Raw genomic sequence first — 18,544 nt, 5'->3', positions numbered from 1 at the left:
TAAATATAGATTATATTACTAAAAATATACTAGAGGATTTATACTTTTATTTAATAATGTTCTTATAGTTATATAAGTAGCGTTTTTTAGAATCTGTTTTGATAGATTAACTATTGAATTAAAATCATCAATTACAATGTTTTTGGGGGAATTAAAAAAATGCTTAAGATTGTTAATTCTCAATCTTCTGTTGATGAGCAATTCATTAACGTGTAATTCGTAAGGGAAAATGTCTATAATCAATAAACATTCATTATTTGTTGATTTACACTCTCTCTTCAAATTTACTTGATTTTCTGTGACAAAATTATGAAAAAAATTACGGAAATAGACATTAAGGTTTAAATTAAAATTCAAAGATGGTATTTTAAACATTAAACCTTGTATTTGGTATTTTTTTGAAAACTTAGGTTTATTATTCACTCGTTTTTTCAATTTATAAAAATTCAAATTTAGTGTAACTTGGCCTTGTTTAATTTCATCTCTTTTATTATTGGCCTCAAATATTATGGTTTCATAATTTGAGATTTTGCAACAAAATTTATTTGAATTTGAATGGACCTTATATGCTAAATCGAATAAATTGAATTTATTTTCTTCTTCTTGAATTTTTATTGAAATTTGTTCGAAAAAAATGTGAAAAATTGGGAAAAAGTCGATCAAATGCTTTCTTCTTGGTGATGGAATTAAAGACAAGTTTTTGTTGGACCCCTTGGGTGAATTTTTTGGAGTTGAACTCCACTTTACTTTTAATACTTGATCCGAATCAGTGTCACTAAATAAAGCTAACTCAAATTTTGTTATATTTAAAAAACAATTTCTTTTAATTTCTTCTTTTACTGTCAATTGGTATTCGCTTTGTTTTTGAATAAAAAATGGACGAATGATTGTATAATACGTTTGAATATACGAAGATTCATGGAAAACTATATGTGTAACTTCATTCTCAAACCTAAATATGCTTAATAAAAATTGGCATAGATTATTATTGCCATTCGAATCATAATAAGTGAATCTAATTGGTTTTGTTCCTCCATTTATATATAAACTTGTTGGAATCTGTTCTAATATAACCTTTATGTCATTTAAATTGTCATAAAAACTAACAGTAACCGGACTATTATTGTCTTGAATACTGTCTTTTGCCCAAAAAAAAAGCTGACTATCTATTTGTTCTGGAACTAAACAAATTGAATATTTATTTTTAAATGTGCTACTATCGTATAAAGGAAATTTTGAAAACTTTTCAATTAAAGTTTTCTCCCAAATTTTTTGGGTTAAGCTTTCCCTTCTAGGAATATTCACTTCTAGACTATTAAAGTCCAGAAAATCATTAGTTTGAGTCAGTAAATACGTAAAGCTTGTTTTATTTTCGAAAATAAAATAATTGTTAGATTCACTCTCGTTGAAATTGTTCAGTTCTATATAAATTCCAGTATTAAAATCCGAAAGGGAGCCATCTTTTAATGGATAAAAAGATATTTTAACTAACTTCCATTCCTTGTTGGGAATTTTGTCACTAGGATATAGATTCATTAGCTTCTCATAGGATTCATCTTTCGTAAGGTTGATTAAAAAAAAATTAATAAATTCATCAAAAGTAATCTTTATTTGTTCCTGTATGTCGTAGTTAAAATTTGCACCACAAATTAAATTTGTATTGTCTAGGTACCCAGTATTTGATTTAATAGGGATATTAACATATTTTCCGTATGTAATTTTTATGTTGAAGTCAGATTTGTTTCTGATTATCCATAAAGGTATTAATTTTACAACTTTAATTTGAATTGAATATCTTTCTAAAATGCTTAAAATAAAATTATTCTTTATTAAATGCTTGTAATCTTGTATTTCTATTAAAATATTGTTTTCTCTTTGTTTTGATAATGAGTTCTTACTAGAATAACAACCCAAGTGTATTTTCAACTCAGCAAAATCTGTTTGATCAATTGTGGCAAATGAAAATATGCTTTTATTATTGAAATTTTTTTTTATCGTTGAATTTCTTAAATTGTTTTTGGATATTTTTTCTCTTATTATATAGTATTCTTGGCTTTCTATATCAATAATCTTTAAAATACATTTAAGGTTCGAATAATTTAAAATTATTAATGGGCTCCAAACAATAATAAAAAAACTAATGTTGTCCTTAACTAGTGATAACCTGTAATTCTTGTTATTTATTTGAGATTCAATTTCATTTAATTCTATAATATTATCATTAATTGAACTGTGACTTTCAGTTTTACGCACTTTATTAAATTCAACGTAAAATTGATTAGTTATTTCCATTGGATCTTTAATTAACAAAACTGTATCTATGTTAGTGTTGATGTTTTCAATAAATTCATGTCTCAAATTTTCTATAGTACTAACATATTCAAGTTTTTTGTTTAAAACGTTAAATAAACTGAAATGTAGAGACTCTCCTGAAACATTAATTATGCTAACAGTATTGAAAATATTTATATTGATACAAGATCCACTAAAATGAATAAACTCAAAGCCGATGCAAAGACTGGAATTAATTAAATTGTAGTTGAAATAATATGTTTCCGAGTTTCCCATTACATTTTTTATTACACCAATAATATTTATGGAGTTATTTTGAGTGAATAATAAATCATAATCAATTCCATTTATAGTATTTATGTCTCTGAAAACCATCAAGTTTGGATAAACAGCAATCAAATCAAATGGAATCTCAATTTTTTGATTTTTCCGAATTTTGATAGCTCTCTCAAATATATTCGAATTAATTGGAATCTTAGGACCAAAAAATAAAATTAAATCATTAAAAACTTTTGAGGAAAAGCAAATTTTCAACCCAACAGTGACAGAATTTGTCGAAAATTCATAAAAATTAAAGTGTGATATCTCGCTGTTGTTATTATTCACGTTAATATCACCTAAATCTATTTTACAACTCAAGGAATAGATGTTATCATTGAAATATCGAGAATAATAAGGTTGACTATAACTTGAATAAATCTTGTCAAAAAAGGAGTTATTTAAATCGAAAAAATATATTGAGTCATAAAATAAGGGTACTTCAATTTTTCTCATATTAAATTTAGCATTACTTAAACAGTTAATATGAAAGTAAGGAAAAAGTGATACTTCTTCATTTGATAACAACATTAGGTTATTGATAAATGCTGGTGATTGTCTCATATCAGATAAATAGTAAAATGAGTTTGCTCCCTGGTAATATTTTACCGAATATAATTCATTTCCTTGATGACTAAGGGCGGAATTAAAAACAATATCTGTTGCCAAGTTTACCAAATTTTTTGAAAAGTTAAATTTAACTAGTTCAATTTGGCACTCAAATTCTTTAGTTAGAAAATTCAAATTAAAAATAAGTCTTTCAGCATAAAAAACCATTTTTGAATCTAGGATCTTAAGATTTGCCTTAATTAAATTATTATTTATTATTACATTTAAACATTCTCCACTAAAATGGTTACTAGAATGTTTAACTAGTATCTTAAACTTCTCAATAAATAATTCAAAAGAATTGAAGTTAGAAAACAAAATATTATTAAAATTAAAAATTAAATATTTTGTCTCGAACTGAGTTTTCATTAATAACATATTTAGACACTGAAATCTAATTTCGAATAAACATATATCATTTACTTTTTCCAAAAATTTTAATAATTTGTATTTATCATCGCCAAAGTTGTTAAAAGAAAATAATTTATTGGAGTTAACATAATCATGGGCATTTATTAGGATAAGTATCTCATCATTGACCGAATTTGAGCTTTCAAGAATAGAATCTTTATTTAAGCTATAATGAACCTTCATTTTTGTATTTTCGCGTAACTTTATATGAATGTTATGAGATATATCGATATTGCTAATAAAAATTGGGAATATTTTTTCTTTAACATCAGAATTTTGAGTTTCATTTTTATCAGTGAATGCGTAAGTTTTCACTTTTTTTACAATTTCATAATAAACAATATCGCAATAAATGTTTCTACAATGAAGTTTTGAATAAAATGTTTCGTTGTAATGTGGGAGTTTAATAAATTTATCATTATCCATCCGAATTTCTCCAGCCATTATTTCAATTCTATTAATTTTTGAGTTAATGTCAACCTCAAGATTGTTCATTGATAAAACAAATATACCATTTTGAAAATGAGTCAATAGTGTAGTGCATTTATTTTCAATATGATTGTAATAATGTATACTTGTATTATTTGATGTTATAATTAAATTTAGTTGATTAGTCCTGCTAATTCTTCTAACCGAATTTTTTTTAAAATATGAAACTAAATCAACCAGTTTAATAATCTGATAATTGTTTACTGCTAATAACAGTTTTGGAATGTAAATTGTTAAATTTTTTTCACTTATATTTTCATTACTAATTTTGATTAGACCCTCATCAATTCTTATTAGCTCATATAGTAATGATTCATCTTTAGAAAAACTTTGTTTAATAGTTATATTATATATTTCTATCGATTCCCAGCAGTAAATACTTTTTTGGAAAATAAAATTGATGTAGTCAGTTTCAAAGACTATAGAGTTAAAATTCAATGAATTGTTTAAAAATAAATAAATTATTGGTCTTGATGCATTCATTTTATATGAATTTCCTGTCTTAGATATTGAAATCTCGTTTGAAAAAATACATATTTTGTTTTCCTTCTCAGCAACCATTTCTTTCAAAATTAAATTTTGATTATGGCTTTCAAATACAAACAAAATAGATTTTACTTTTATGTAAAACACTTTTTCATATAAATAATTATAATGGGCCAATTCAAAATCTGTAATATTTAGAAACTTTTCATTCGAGTTAAATGTTAAATTGAGTTTACTATTTTCAACATTTAATTCGATATTACTCATATTATAAATAAGTTGAATATTTGAATTGAAATTAAAGTTTATCTGAATGTTCAAGTTTTTATTTTCAGTTCTTTCTAAAGGAGTATAAAATATTGAATAAACGTCTCCCTCATTGTTTGACACTTTATAATGCAGATAATCAGGGAATTCAAGCAAATTTGAAATTTCCTTCTTAAACTCAATACTTTCACAAGGGATTTCATCCAGTCCCGTTGACTTAATGATCAGTAACTCACTATTGAGTTCTATAAAAGAGAAAAATATCACTGAAAGGCTTTCTTTACAATGCTTGATTTTACAAGTATAGAGACTTATTTCTGGTATCTCTATTACATCAATAAAGCTGTTTATATTATCAGAATGTATCATTCTTGAGTATAGTCTTAAATTGTTTATATTTGCTTTTATTATATGACTTTTAGTATCAAAATATATGTTAAGTTCCAAAATTTTGAAAGAGTTTTCCAAGTTAATTAACAAGTAACAATTCAAAAGTTTAATTAAAAGTGAAAAGTTGTTTTTTAGATTATGTTCTAGAGTTAACATTATTGAACTAATTGTTAAAAATAATTGTCTACTTTCATATGTCTCCAAAAATATTCTTTTAAAGTTTATCAAAATTTCGAGTTTCCAATTAAACATATTTTGAATTAAACAATTTCCATTTTTATTTATGTATAACGACTTGATATTAATAAAGATATAATTTAATAATGGGATTGATAAGTAAATACCAGAGTAGACCCACTCAATATTATCTTCAATTATTGTGGCAAAGAGGCTATTATTAGAATTTATTATATCAATATTTAGAAGTCCTGGGAAAGCCAAGATCGTTTCCCGATCGTTTAAGGTTGAAAAAAAACATTTTTTCAATCCAATTAAATTAATTATATCGAAAATAGAAATATCATCAAAGTACTCATTGAATCTGACAGAAATCCTTCTGACAAAAATGCTAGTTTTACCGAATGGGTTATTTCTTTTATAAATGGTTCCAATATTAGTACCAAATAAAAATGTTTTACGTAATAATTTACATTCAGATAGCAAACGAACATTGTAAAGTTCAAAATCAAAATATGAAAAAACGAAATTAATAAAGGCTAGCTCTTGAAAATTTTTAATACTAGATTCTTCTCTCTTTAAATGATATATTTCTATTTCATCTAGTTTTAAAGTTGCAATTTTCTTTTCAACAAATTTAGAAAAAAAATTAAAAAATAAAGCAGTATATTTGCAGTTTATGAAGCAAATATAAATGATTAAAATGATAAATATAAACCAATTTAAAATAGATATTCTTGACTTTTTAACAAATATTCGAAAGGATTTGTTTTTTGAAATGATTGTCAAGCGATCAAGCTCAAGATCAAACAAATTATTTAATTTATAATCTGAAAGAGAAATTTCCATAATTATAAACTTATCCAGCGATTGTTGAAAAGACTTTTATAATCATGCCAATTGTTTCATTTTTAATATTTGTACTATTAAATTCTTTTGCGGCAGAATGTCTTTGATTCGGTCAAAAATCAATTCATGCATAAAAAAAAAAAATACAAATAAAATAAAATGAAAAAAATAGAAGATAAAGATTACATGAAAAAATTCTATAACCTTACAGATGATACTGAAAGTAAATTTCTAGATAAAAATTTGAGGCTCTTTGTACTTGAGTTCTTCAATTTATAAATCTGTACAGAATTTATAACTGAGTTTGAATTGTCCACTTGATTAAAACTTGTCTCTACGTTTGTATCCCAAATAGAAACTATACCATTATTAGTTGCAGATGCTATAATGCGACTCCCAAATGAAAAATCAAGTGATTTAACAAAAGCTTGTTCCTTATAATCTACCATCTCATTTGGGAATTTACAAAGCTGATATAATTTAGTAGCTCTATTAGAATTACATAATTTACGAATATCCCAAATTGGTATCGTTAACTGACTTTGAGAATAAAAATGAGTTATTTTATTATGAATTGAAGAAGACGCTAACAAATATCCATTGTGACTGAATTTGACCTGATTAATAATTCCAGACATAACTTTTTGGTTATGAACTATACCTTCCTTCTTTCCTGTGCGTACATCCCAAACAATAATTTGATTGTCACTACCACCAGTTACGGCTATAGAAGAATTTGGATGTACTGACACCGATCTAACATCTCCTAAATGGCCTGTAAATATACGAATTGGGTAAGTCCTTGATGTGCACCACAGTCTTGCAGTCCGGTCACTTGAGCCACTAATGAAAGAAATTCCATAATCATCCCAATTTAGATCCCAAATGCAAGAATTTGTTGAGTGCCCAGTAAATGTAACTAATTGATTTAATGTTGGTTCTTGATCCTTGGTAATAATTGAAAGTTTAATTATACTATCAATTCCAGCGGATAATAAAAACTCTTGATTCCATGGGTGGAACCTTACGCACTGTACTCTGTTTCTGTGAATCCACACCGGCTCAACCTTTGATTTCTGATTTTCTATATCAAAAATTTGTATGCAACCATCATCAGTACAATATGCACCAACTTCGTGGTTATGTGAGATATTCATGTCGATAATTTCATTTTTATTTGAACATTCCAAACTACTGCAAATTATAGAAGGAAGATGGGTAGAATCAACAAATTTTCTATTTGTTATTTCTTCATATAAATGTTTTTTATATCTAAATGTAAAAGAGTTGTTGGAATCGTTTATAGGATTGAAGTCTATTTCAATAGTGTTTTTAATTTCTTCCGTAATTTCCTCATCAAACCGACTGAATTTAGATTTTTTTACTTCATTTTCTTTGGAAATTATTCCACTGTAATTCTCTGGAAAAAGCCCCCAGTTTATAATAGAAATATCTTGGGAATAACCCTTACCTAACATATCAGTTTCAAGGATTTTTGGTGCATCTTTTGTAACCATGGGAATATCACTACAAGTATTGGATCTTTGTCTATTTTTTGAGTTGAATTCAATTAACAAGCAGTCTTCAGAATAAAGTTCACCAATCTGGAATTTCTTAACTTCTTTCAAAAAATCTAATTCTTCAGTTCCAGCGGATGATATAATGCCTCCAATATATGTTTTGTGATCAAAAGCATGAATAATCAATTTCTCTTGCATAATTCCAATAATTAGGGTATCGCAGTGGGACAATAGGAAGTTATTCAACAATGAAATAGACGTTGGGTTTAATATGATATGAAACTTTGTTCCAAAAAATGGTTTCAGCAATTCTGCATTTTTTAACTGGCATAAATTATTTGAATTCCTTAATAATGTAATAACTTCTCTGTATTTAGACAATGAAAAATCATCTGCAAACTTATTTAAGAAGTCTCTATATTGTTCGTCAGATGAGTTCTTGTATAAAATGTAGCAGATATTAATGAACACAACAAAACAGACAGAAATAAGCTCTTCTCGAACAGAAGATAGTGAATTAAGAATCCAATTTCTGAACTTTGAATATTTGTCCGAAATCACTTGAGTGCCAATTTTATCAATTTTTTGAGTAAAATTAATTAAATTTTCAACCTCAGAATCAGTAATCTCGCTACCAAGAGAACTTCTCTTCAATTTTTTAACACTTTCATTCATTTCAAATAGTAAAGCATCAACCGTTTCAATATAACCATTCTTTCTCAAGTACTTAATAACTTGTGAAATGCTATTATCATTATTCTCAACACTACTTTGAGTTTGGGGCACAAGTGTTCTCATTAAATTAATATTGCTATTAGTCATTTGATTAGTGTAAGTTGAAGATTGGGATGATATCTGCTCTAAAGAACTTTGGTTTTGAGGAGAAATTTGTCTTTGAAAGTTTTGAAATGCACTATTATTAAGTGGATATTGTTGATTTGGCATTTTTCAAGTTAAAAGCGATAACCCTTTATTTTATTAACAACTAAACAGATATTTTTACCCATAAATATTTAGCATATGCATAAATTTAAAAAAAGGAAAATCAAGAATTTTCACAAATGAATATTGGCGTAATTCTCATTATATAAAGACTTATTGCGGTTTAAAAAAAATTTGAACAAAAAAAATATATATATTATATATATACAACAACTTTATAGTTATAATAATCAAGCCAATAACTTCTGTCTATGGACGGGTGTAGACACTATAAATCTAGATGTAGAATAATTGCACCATGTTGTAATAATGAATATTGGTGTAGGCACTGCCATAATGAGAGCCAAGAGGACCATCATGAAGTTGATAGATTTAGCATTAGAGAGGTGGTATGCAGGAAGTGCAACAGTCGTCAACCAGTAAGTAATTCCTGTATTAATAGTGTCGAGAATCGGGAGCTATTTGGCAAAAAATGTGACGTAACTCAATTCGCAAAATATTTCTGCAGTAAATGCAACCTTTGGGACGATAATGGAATAGAAAGAAATGTATTTCATTGTGATGAATGTGGAATCTGCAGAGTGGGCGGACATGAATCTTACTTTCACTGTAAAGTTTGCTGTATGTGTTATCCACTTAGCATTAAAGAAACACACAAGTGCATTGAGAACTCATGTAGACGTCCATGCCCTTTGTGCTTGGAAGATTTATTTCATTCAATAAAAACTGTGTCAATTTTAAATTGTGGCCATACAATACATGAAGATTGTCTACTTTTACTTGGAGAAGCGAAAGGGCTTACCAGTTTACGTTGCCCAATTTGTAGTAAGTCTTTAGGAGATAATTCCCAGATATGGAATGAAATCGATAAAATGATCGCCAAATCCCCAATACCTGAGAAATCTAAGGAAATAGTAAATATATTTTGTAATGACTGCAATATAAAATGCACTACATATTCACATCCTTATGGGCTTAAATGCCAAACGTGTGGAGGATACAATACAAGATTTGAAGACTGAATAATTCACAAGATAAATTACTAATTCAAAAATCTAACATTACAATGCTAGAGTTACATAAACTATAACAAAAACGGTTGAATGGAATACAATTACACAATAACTGGCGCTGCCAAATAGCTTCCGAAATCCAGTCTAAAGCTTCATTACAACCTAACCCTGTATATGAAGAAACTCCAATAATACCGTAGTCCCAGACTTGCTCTTCAAAAATACTTACCATATCTTCGATATTTAGCTTTGCTGCCAACTCTCCTGGTGCAAGTGCGCCTAGTACATCCTGCTTTGTTGCGACAATTAATATAGGAGATTTTTTGCTTGCTTTCTTTACTAATTGTAACAGCAACCTCCTAGCAAGAGGTATTCGGCCATGGTCACTTGAATCAATAAAAAACAAAGTTCCATCAATATTATTACTATGCTCATTATTTATAGTACTTTTGCTAATACTCTGCATTTTATTTTCTCCTTTTTTATTTGCAATGCATCCATTTCTATCAATCTCACTTTCACCATTAGTTTTTGAGGTGCAGTTATAAGACTGATTGGATTGAAAAAAAATGTCCTTATCAACTATATTCAATACACAATTCTCTCTTTTTATTACAGCTGAATTAATGTTATCGGTTGTTGCTGGATCTACATACCTGCCTTTTAAATGTCTAAGTAGGAATGCTGTTCTACCTGATGATGCAGGGCCGGTCAATAGAATATTAAAACAACGAGAGTCACATTTTCCAAGAAAGCCGAATGAAAATAAACTCTTCATAAGAAGGGAAAAAATGAAAATGTAATCTTTACACAAACTTGAAAATTATCTTTTTGATTTTTTTTTGTAAATAGTTAATCAATGCCTATCCACATGAAAATAAACTGCGGTAGTATTTATTAAGAAAAAGAAACTTATTAAAAAAACTATAAAAGTGATATACCAAAATTGAGTTATAGTATTGTCTTAGATTTTGTGCAGGAGCGGTCTACTTTTTAAAAATTCTTAGTGGAGAGGAGGTAAAAGCTTTAATTTTGCTTTGCAATTTATCACCTTTGCATGATTCTGTATTTTTTTCATAGATTGGGCTTTTAGATTCTAGCCCTATGGATCTAAATATATTCTTGCATTGGGATTTTTCTAAATCTTGATTAACTGCTATAGGAGAAAATGTGCTAAATTTCTTTGATTTTTGGTTGATGTTAACAATTCTCGTTTCTTTTATTTGTCTCTTATTCTTAACCATCCTTTTTGAAATCTCTGTTTCTTCTCTTAAGAACTTACTTTTTTGAAATGGCTCAGTTGTAGATGAATAAATTACTACTTTGCGTGGTTGTTTTCTATCTAAATTTGACGATTCATTTTTATTGATTCTGCATTCGTAAACTTTTTGAATCACAGATTCAAAGGAAGAAATTCGTGATGAAGATAATGAAGAATCGTTAGATAGATTATTCTTACAGTTTAGAGTTTTTGCCTCCTCCATAATAATATTTTCTTCGTAGTTCTTTTCAAGTGCAGAACTTAAATCTATTATATTATTGGAACTAGACTCTGAATTTGATTCATTTTCATTTAAGTTAGAATTTAAAGATTCATTATTTCTTGAATCTAAAATGCCCTGAATATTGCTCCCAAGAATAAATGGATCATAATTAGATTTGCAATTCATTTGGTAATTTACTATCTGATTGCAAACCCCATTCTCAAGCAACTCAACAGAAATTGCAAGTATCCTTTCTATAACGTTCAATTTTTTGTTTGAACTTGAATTAATGCATGAAGAATTGAAGCCCAAGTATTGATCATCGAAATTGTCTCTTTCCCAATGGAGTTGTGTTAAATCAGAATTATTTGGATCTTCCAATGACCTTCTTAAAATGCCTATAATTAACAGAATACATTGTAATGGATGAATAATAGACCTCCCAATATCTTTATTCAGTACAGAGCTATTCAATAAACTTCCATGATAAATACAGCAATGTGAAAAATGCCATAAAAGACGAAAAAGATACTCGGATTCATAGTTTAGCCTCAAAAATGAATATTTCTCATACAATGACCTGTGAAGAACTATGTAATTTGTTGGAGACATACCCATATATATCCTATCATGATATTGTAGTTGGTTTATTATTAATAGTGGGTCCTGTGAATTTAAAAATACAGATTCCCAAGTTAGAGGCAACTCGTTGCTTCTTGAAGATTTTTTAATCAACTTTTCACTCTCACCCAAAGAATCCTTTTCACTATCACCGCATTGAATAGAATCCGAGGAATCATCTATTAGAATGATTTTTCCTTGAAATGATCTTGATATTGTTTGTTCTGGAGATTCGATTTCATCATGAAAGCTTTCAAGTTTAGTACCCTCAATTTCCAATATTTCTTGAGAATTAAACTCATTTGAATCTGCAGATTGGTTGATTTGATCAAATTCAATGTCCCCAAAAATTGATGTTGTTTCTAAAATATTATCTGAGGTCGAATTAATCATTGCATCTGTTTTTTCACTATTTGATTTTTTATTTTCAGTATTTTTTCTTCCTCTGAAAGTCTGACTAATTCCTGGTAAGGAAAGATCAGGAGTTACAAAGTTAATTTGAGACATAAAATTAGAAAATGAACAAAAATCCTTTAATATTTCTTCCCAGTTTAATTGTTTGTTTTGCAATAAAAATCTGCTTTGTGTATTTGCTTGTAAATCTAAATGCTTATTTTTCGTATTACTTGATATTTTTAAACCACCTGTTATTTTTATTGAGGAATTTATCACAATCATTAAATTACTAAAAATGTTGTTACATATATCTGGGTGAATTAAATTGTTAATTTGATTTTCCTGGCCTTGACTGTTTGATATAGTTTTCATGCTATCAATCCATTCATCTCTCGTCTTAATCTTTGTTTTAATTATTTTATACATAATTTCCAAATTTACAAAACTCGGTAAATAAAATGGAACCAATAAATTAATGAAATCATTACCATTTATATTAATTTTTTCATGGTTCAAAAATAACCTTTGAAGATAGTGTTTTGAATTTGTTTCGAATAACTTAACAAAGAATTCACACCATCCAAATGGAATCCAATTACCGAAACCAGTGATTAAAGCAAGCTTCTCAATCTTTGGTCTTGTATTTGATAAAAGAAAATGTTGTAAACTTGAAAATGATAACTCTTCTAAAAGGCACCTCGTTTCCAACTGGCTCATCGGGTCATTAAAAGAATCGACATTTGTATACTTTTGAGAAATAAGTAACTCTCTGTATTTAGTTGATTGATTAGATTTAATCAAATTATACACATGAAACCTATATATATTCCTAACAATCCACTCAGCAATTGGTTGGAAAAACGGCTTCGGAGGTACATATATTGGTATAACAATGTAATAGGGTGGAGGAAAGTTATTAGATATAGGGTATTTATCCAATAATCTTACTGCAAGCCTGCCATATACACCATCAATATTTTTTAGTTGAATATAAATATTACCTATTGTAATGCCTTCTAAAATCCATTTATCAGTATCAGAATCATATGAATAGATAGAATTCATAAATAATGTTGGAGTATATTGATAATAAAGCCTTCTAACCCACATAATGACTGATAAAAATGTATCATTGCTATTTTTTATGAACGAAAAGCTACCTTGTTTAAGTTTTTTTAGTATAATTTGGAAAAATTGATGGTATTGGTCGAATAAATAGCAATATAGATTCGTAATTGGCCAGAAATTTAAAAGTAACTCTTCATTTTTTATGAAAGATCTGAAATTCAATCTCTCCATTCGATTCCGGCATTCCATTCTAAAGACACTCGGGTTGTTCAAAATAACATTTCTTTTTCTCAAATTAAATTTATGGCTCTTTTTAAATGCATTATTGTAAATTGAATAAACGTTAGTATTAATATTATTATAAGAAATGCATTGCTTAATATTTTTATGAAATATTTGATTTGAACTAATTAAGTTTGAATTTACCAATCTATTGTAACACTTAAATTCTTCATTAGAGTGATCATCACTTTGATTTGGATCAGCTTCACCATCAAATCCGCTGTCATAATCACTGTTATCTTCAAATTCATCTTCTTCTGATGATGAAAGATAAATGCTTGAGGAGGAGTTTGTTTTAGATGCATTTTCTTGTGAATGTTTGATATACTCGCCTGCCTCACCGTTTAGCCAAACATATTTAGGTGCAAAATCTCCCTCCAAATAAATCATATTTTTCTGGCTAATAATAGTAGAGCTCAACTCTTTTTTATTATTCCCCCAAAATGGTAGAATTGATTTTATATCTTTTGGTCCAATAATTCTAATATTATTAGCTTCATCATCAATATTGTTGTAAGACGTATCATTGAATTTTTTTTCGCCTGGAAAAATATTATCTTTGGAAATCTTAACATTTGTATTCCTAGTAAGATAAACATCTAAAATTGTCGGCCTAAATGGGTTTAGTTTAGTACTATATGCCTTATTAATATTAAACTTAACCTTCTTTCCATTTCTAATAGAACCAACATCAAATATTGGAAGAGTATTTGGTAATACAAATGTATGTATAAATTGCTGAATAGGTTGTATTATATCAACTTCTATATCGAAATAGTGATGATTTGCATCTTTTGGGAAATGACAACTTCTTAGGTGAATATGATAATTGTTATACATCTCAAGACTTCCATACCAACTAAAAAGTGAATCCTTCTTTCCATGAATCCACAAAACTGGGCAGGAACAATCCATTATTTCGGACTGAATATTCCATCTTTGTGAAATTAAAAACCTACCTATTTTCCCTGCTAAGCTCTCTGCTGCGTGCTTGATGCTTTTATATGGGCACTGCAAAACTAGTCCACCTAATTTCTTTTTCTGTTCATTCAAAATTTTTGCTTGGCGTGTACTTGGCCCAGTTCCAATTGAACAGCCCCATAAAATTATGTTTTCTATAGGCCAATTCAATTCTTGTGTTGCAAAATTTAATAATACATTCATACACTGGTCAACGCTTGACTCATCAGACCTACCCTCACATTTTCCATAACCTGGATAATCAAAAAGCAGCATATTTACCTTCAATCTCTCACTTACATAGCGCAATCTACCGTGTATCTCACCAATATCTACTCCATTTGCGTGCGCATAAATAACCAAAATTTTAGAATTTGATCTTGGAGCGAAGAAAAAACATGGTATTTTTTTATCCACATCTATTGGCCCAGGTATTAAAATTGTTTCTGGATAAGAAGTGATGTCATATGAGGAGTATGTTCCGGGGAACATTGCGACATCAACGAACTTTTGAATTACCATCTTATTATATTACGAATATTCTTTATTTTTTATTGCATTATATAGATTTAGGAAAATTTGCAATATTTCTGATTAATGCCCACTAATTCGCAGACTTAAATGAAGTTTTAATGAATCCAAATTACAAAAATTTTATTAGCTTAGGTACATTATGATTAATCTCCAGTTATTAACTATATATCAATTCATAAATTCTTAGACTAGTTTTCGCCCGCCTATAACACTGAATTATTTATATAATTTATGAAAGAAAAATTCTTGCAAAATAAACAGCTCCTAAATTTATTACAAATTTTGTGCAAACAAACACGATTTGTCAATTTTATATTATCAATTTTTTCTAGTAAAATTAGACAGAATCTTCAGTAATGCATGTATGCAGCCATTAGGCGGCGTGGGGAATAAAATACTTTTACGATGTCTCCCGCGTATAGATTTTCAAGTTCCTTAAAGTAATGGTACGAAAAAGCTAATCAAACGGCTACAATAGTAAATATTTATTACACATAAATCATAAATACTGTTTCTATTATTTTTAGGTATTTTCTACGGGGTGATAAAGTCTTATTAAACTATTAATATCTTGATTGTTTCTGCTTCAAACACTCATTTACATTATTAGAAAACTCCAAAACTGAGACTAATTTCTGTCACACCATTCTTTACTATTTGATTTAAAAGAAGTATTTAATCTACCTCTAATCTTGTTCAATCTCTTCAGTGTTTCTTTTTCATTCTTTTTGGAGCCTTCGGGCCCATTTTAACTCCGTTAAGCCACTTTGTTTTATTATTCTGAATCAGCAATTTATTATTCTTTATTATTAAATCGTGTAAGTGACATTCTTTAGACCCTTGACTAATATCCCTGTCTTTAAATTCTTTCTAATTATTTTAATTTTTTTAACGATTGTAATCAGTGCTCAATCAAATACTATTTTTCAAATTAGGTTCAGCATCACCGTCTTTATAGAATGACAATAAATTTCTGTTATTTATTGTATTATTTTTCCTAAAACTAGGGAAAAGGTCGAAAATTTCTTAATTTTGACGATTCTTGTAATTTATTATCAAACATTTTTTACTTAAAAAAGAATTCATGACTTTAGCTGCTTTTTTCTATTTTAATCAGTATTATTGGAAATAAATGCTCATCAACCTCAACATTCTGTATATCCATTAAGTTATGTGTGGTATTATTTTCAATTTTCTTAGCAAGTATATTCGTTGAGTTCTTCAAATTTATCCAATTTAATAAATATATTGCATTGAAATTTAATAATACTTGCATAATTATCACTGAATAATCCAGCATTTCTCTTTGTTTTAGTCTATAACAATGTTCTAGTTAAAATTTATTCTGAAAATCCATTTCCAACTTTCATAAAACAATGAACTGGCACTTAAATACTTTCTCGATTGAACTTCATCAAAAAAACCATGTTCGCACAATTCAAGAAATCCTCTCGTAACAATCGGGCATTCTTCACATTATAATTCAATATCAACTTTTCCTAATGTTGTTTCAAATATTAACTTACCACTTTTAGGTAACTCCGAATTTATTAAATCAAATTGATATTCATTATAGTCACGATACCTCTAAAAAAACATCTATTTTTGAGTAAATAATTAAATTAATTCTTACACTAATCATCTAATTTATCATCTTTTTCGTTTGGAAAGAATTGCATCATGAATCCAAACTTGTAATCATTCTTTAAGTAGTCTATTGCGCCAGAAATGCCAAATCCTTTGTTATCTAGACACTGCAGTGATATTTTCCCACCAGTGTCAATCATCCCTTGAATTCTTGCTGTTTTGAACAAGTATTCATACCCAAAACGCAATGCTGACTCAAAATTGGGTATTGATACTTCTAATTCGCTTGCTAATGACAGTCTATCGCTTACTTTCCTATAGAAAGATGATCTGAATGAGTGAACATTTGCGAAAATTCTTCCTGGGCTACTGAAATCTGGTTGTCTTGTAATTTGGTTAAAAAAAATATTTCTTCCGTTGCAATATCGTGATCCCAAAGACATTATTGATGAGTTGTTGGCTGGAATCCACGTTAGCTCACCACCCAATTGTAGTTTATTTGTAATCAATTGAGAAAATAGTCCATTTAATAGAAATATTCCTTGATATGCAACTTTAAATGAATAGCTGTTTTCATCGCCATTATAATCGATGGAAACTTCACTCATATTCTTATTTTCGTCTGATAAGCTTGAGTTTATTGAAATTCTGCCCTCAATATTATTTCCAAAGCAACTAGAAAAACGGCCACTAACGGTTCCTTCGTCATTAACTCTAGCTAAAAGAAGTGTATTTTTCGATGAGCTTTGATACGAAGGTCCAAGTTGATAAGAATAACCCTTAATGTTTGAAGTACCTAAAAGCAATGAATAAGAAGTTTGTAAATTTGAGGTGACAAATTTAGCCATCTCAGCTCTGAAACCATCAAAACATTCTCTCTGAAACAAACTTTGAGATTCTAAACAAAAGTTTTCGTATTGCAATGATTTATTTGCTTTTTCATCATCTCCCCCATTTGTTTCGTACTCAACTCTGTTCATCTATCGAACCAACAAAAAAAAATAAATTGTTTTGAAGGAATATTTACTTATTACAAAACTGGTAAATAATATAGTAACAATAATTATCAACCCTAAAAATATTTAATTTTCAGATTATATAAAATTTTTTGATTCAATCAGTCCAGAGATGTAGATTATTACACAAGTTAATATAGCGCCTATGTAAATACAAATCACTAAAAACATTCAAGTGATTAACAACATGAGGGGAAATCACAGTCTTTATTGCAACTACATTCATTTCTTGTCGCTGAACCTAATTCAAATATTCCATACCCTATTGATAACCCGATAATAACGGAAAAAAATAATCCCCAGTTAAATGTCATTGCAACTAACATCATTAAATAATGCATAAAGTAGTACAAAAAAGTTATTAATATATTCGTAAATATAACCTTTATCCCTAGCTTTTCATGTTCTGTTCTTTTTTTTTTTATCTCTTTAATGTACTTTTTGTTTATGGAAGAAATGAACATTGTAAAGCATCCCATTAAAATTATGAATAAACATGAGATCAAATAATCAAATCGATTAGATGTTCTCCATGATTCAAACAAAATAACAGATTCAAAACTTTGATGAAACGTCATTTGCATTGCGATTGAAATCATGCTTTTATCATTCATTTGATTTAGATGGTCTTTAGTTGGATTTTGAATAATTGCACCATGCATTCCATGAGAATCTTTGATCAATCTGATCGCGTTTTGCTTATTTGAACAACACATTTTTTTTTTTTAAGAAAATAAATTGTAATTGTATGTAGCAATTTATTTGTGTAATTAATCAGAATAATGCATAGCTCGAATAAGATATTATATCTAAATTACCAAATTATAATTAAA

General features: G+C 28.1%; 7 protein-coding genes across 7 annotated transcripts; 1 reads left to right on the top strand and 6 right to left on the bottom strand.

Annotated features, from left to right (window-relative positions):
• Window positions 1–18: 18 nt before the first annotated feature.
• Window positions 19–6,288, bottom strand: ELE39_000708 (uncharacterized protein; the record flags this gene model as incomplete). The annotated part of the gene is made up of 1 exon (XM_067343748.1): window positions 19–6,288. The coding sequence occupies one exon, from the start codon at window positions 6,286–6,288 to the stop codon at window positions 19–21; it is 6,270 nt and encodes a 2,089-aa protein (XP_067202467.1).
• Window positions 6,289–6,485: 197 nt separating this feature from the next.
• Window positions 6,486–8,753, bottom strand: ELE39_000707 (transcription factor TAF5p; the record flags this gene model as incomplete). The annotated part of the gene is made up of 1 exon (XM_067343747.1): window positions 6,486–8,753. The coding sequence occupies one exon, from the start codon at window positions 8,751–8,753 to the stop codon at window positions 6,486–6,488; it is 2,268 nt and encodes a 755-aa protein (XP_067202466.1).
• A 248-nt stretch (window positions 8,754–9,001) lies between these two features.
• ELE39_000706 (CHY zinc finger domain-containing) lies at window positions 9,002–9,772 on the top strand (the record flags this gene model as incomplete). Its single annotated transcript, XM_067343746.1, has 1 exon — window positions 9,002–9,772. The coding sequence occupies one exon, from the start codon at window positions 9,002–9,004 to the stop codon at window positions 9,770–9,772; it is 771 nt and encodes a 256-aa protein (XP_067202465.1).
• A 25-nt stretch (window positions 9,773–9,797) lies between these two features.
• Window positions 9,798–10,541, bottom strand: ELE39_000703 (Arl1p ARF like GTpase involved in vesicular transport; the record flags this gene model as incomplete). Its single annotated transcript, XM_067343743.1, has 1 exon — window positions 9,798–10,541. The coding sequence occupies one exon, from the start codon at window positions 10,539–10,541 to the stop codon at window positions 9,798–9,800; it is 744 nt and encodes a 247-aa protein (XP_067202462.1).
• A 208-nt stretch (window positions 10,542–10,749) lies between these two features.
• On the bottom strand, window positions 10,750–15,096 carry ELE39_000702 (alpha beta hydrolase; the record flags this gene model as incomplete). The annotated part of the gene is made up of 1 exon (XM_067343742.1): window positions 10,750–15,096. One exon carries the CDS (start codon window positions 15,094–15,096, stop codon window positions 10,750–10,752), a length of 4,347 nt encoding a protein of 1,448 aa, XP_067202461.1.
• A 1,646-nt stretch (window positions 15,097–16,742) lies between these two features.
• On the bottom strand, window positions 16,743–17,675 carry ELE39_000701 (Tom40p like translocase; the record flags this gene model as incomplete). Its single annotated transcript, XM_067343741.1, has 1 exon — window positions 16,743–17,675. The coding sequence occupies one exon, from the start codon at window positions 17,673–17,675 to the stop codon at window positions 16,743–16,745; it is 933 nt and encodes a 310-aa protein (XP_067202460.1).
• Window positions 17,676–17,890: 215 nt separating this feature from the next.
• On the bottom strand, window positions 17,891–18,427 carry ELE39_000700 (copper transporter with 3 transmembrane domain; the record flags this gene model as incomplete). The annotated part of the gene is made up of 1 exon (XM_067343740.1): window positions 17,891–18,427. The coding sequence occupies one exon, from the start codon at window positions 18,425–18,427 to the stop codon at window positions 17,891–17,893; it is 537 nt and encodes a 178-aa protein (XP_067202459.1).
• Window positions 18,428–18,544: the final 117 nt, after the last annotated feature.

Source organism: Cryptosporidium sp. chipmunk genotype I (assembly GCF_004936735.1).
Source record: "Cryptosporidium sp. chipmunk genotype I strain 37763 chromosome Unknown contig_14, whole genome shotgun sequence".
Classification (NCBI taxonomy): Eukaryota; Apicomplexa; class Conoidasida; order Eucoccidiorida; family Cryptosporidiidae; genus Cryptosporidium; species Cryptosporidium sp. chipmunk genotype I.
This window is presented reverse-complemented; position numbering and strand designations above follow the sequence as displayed.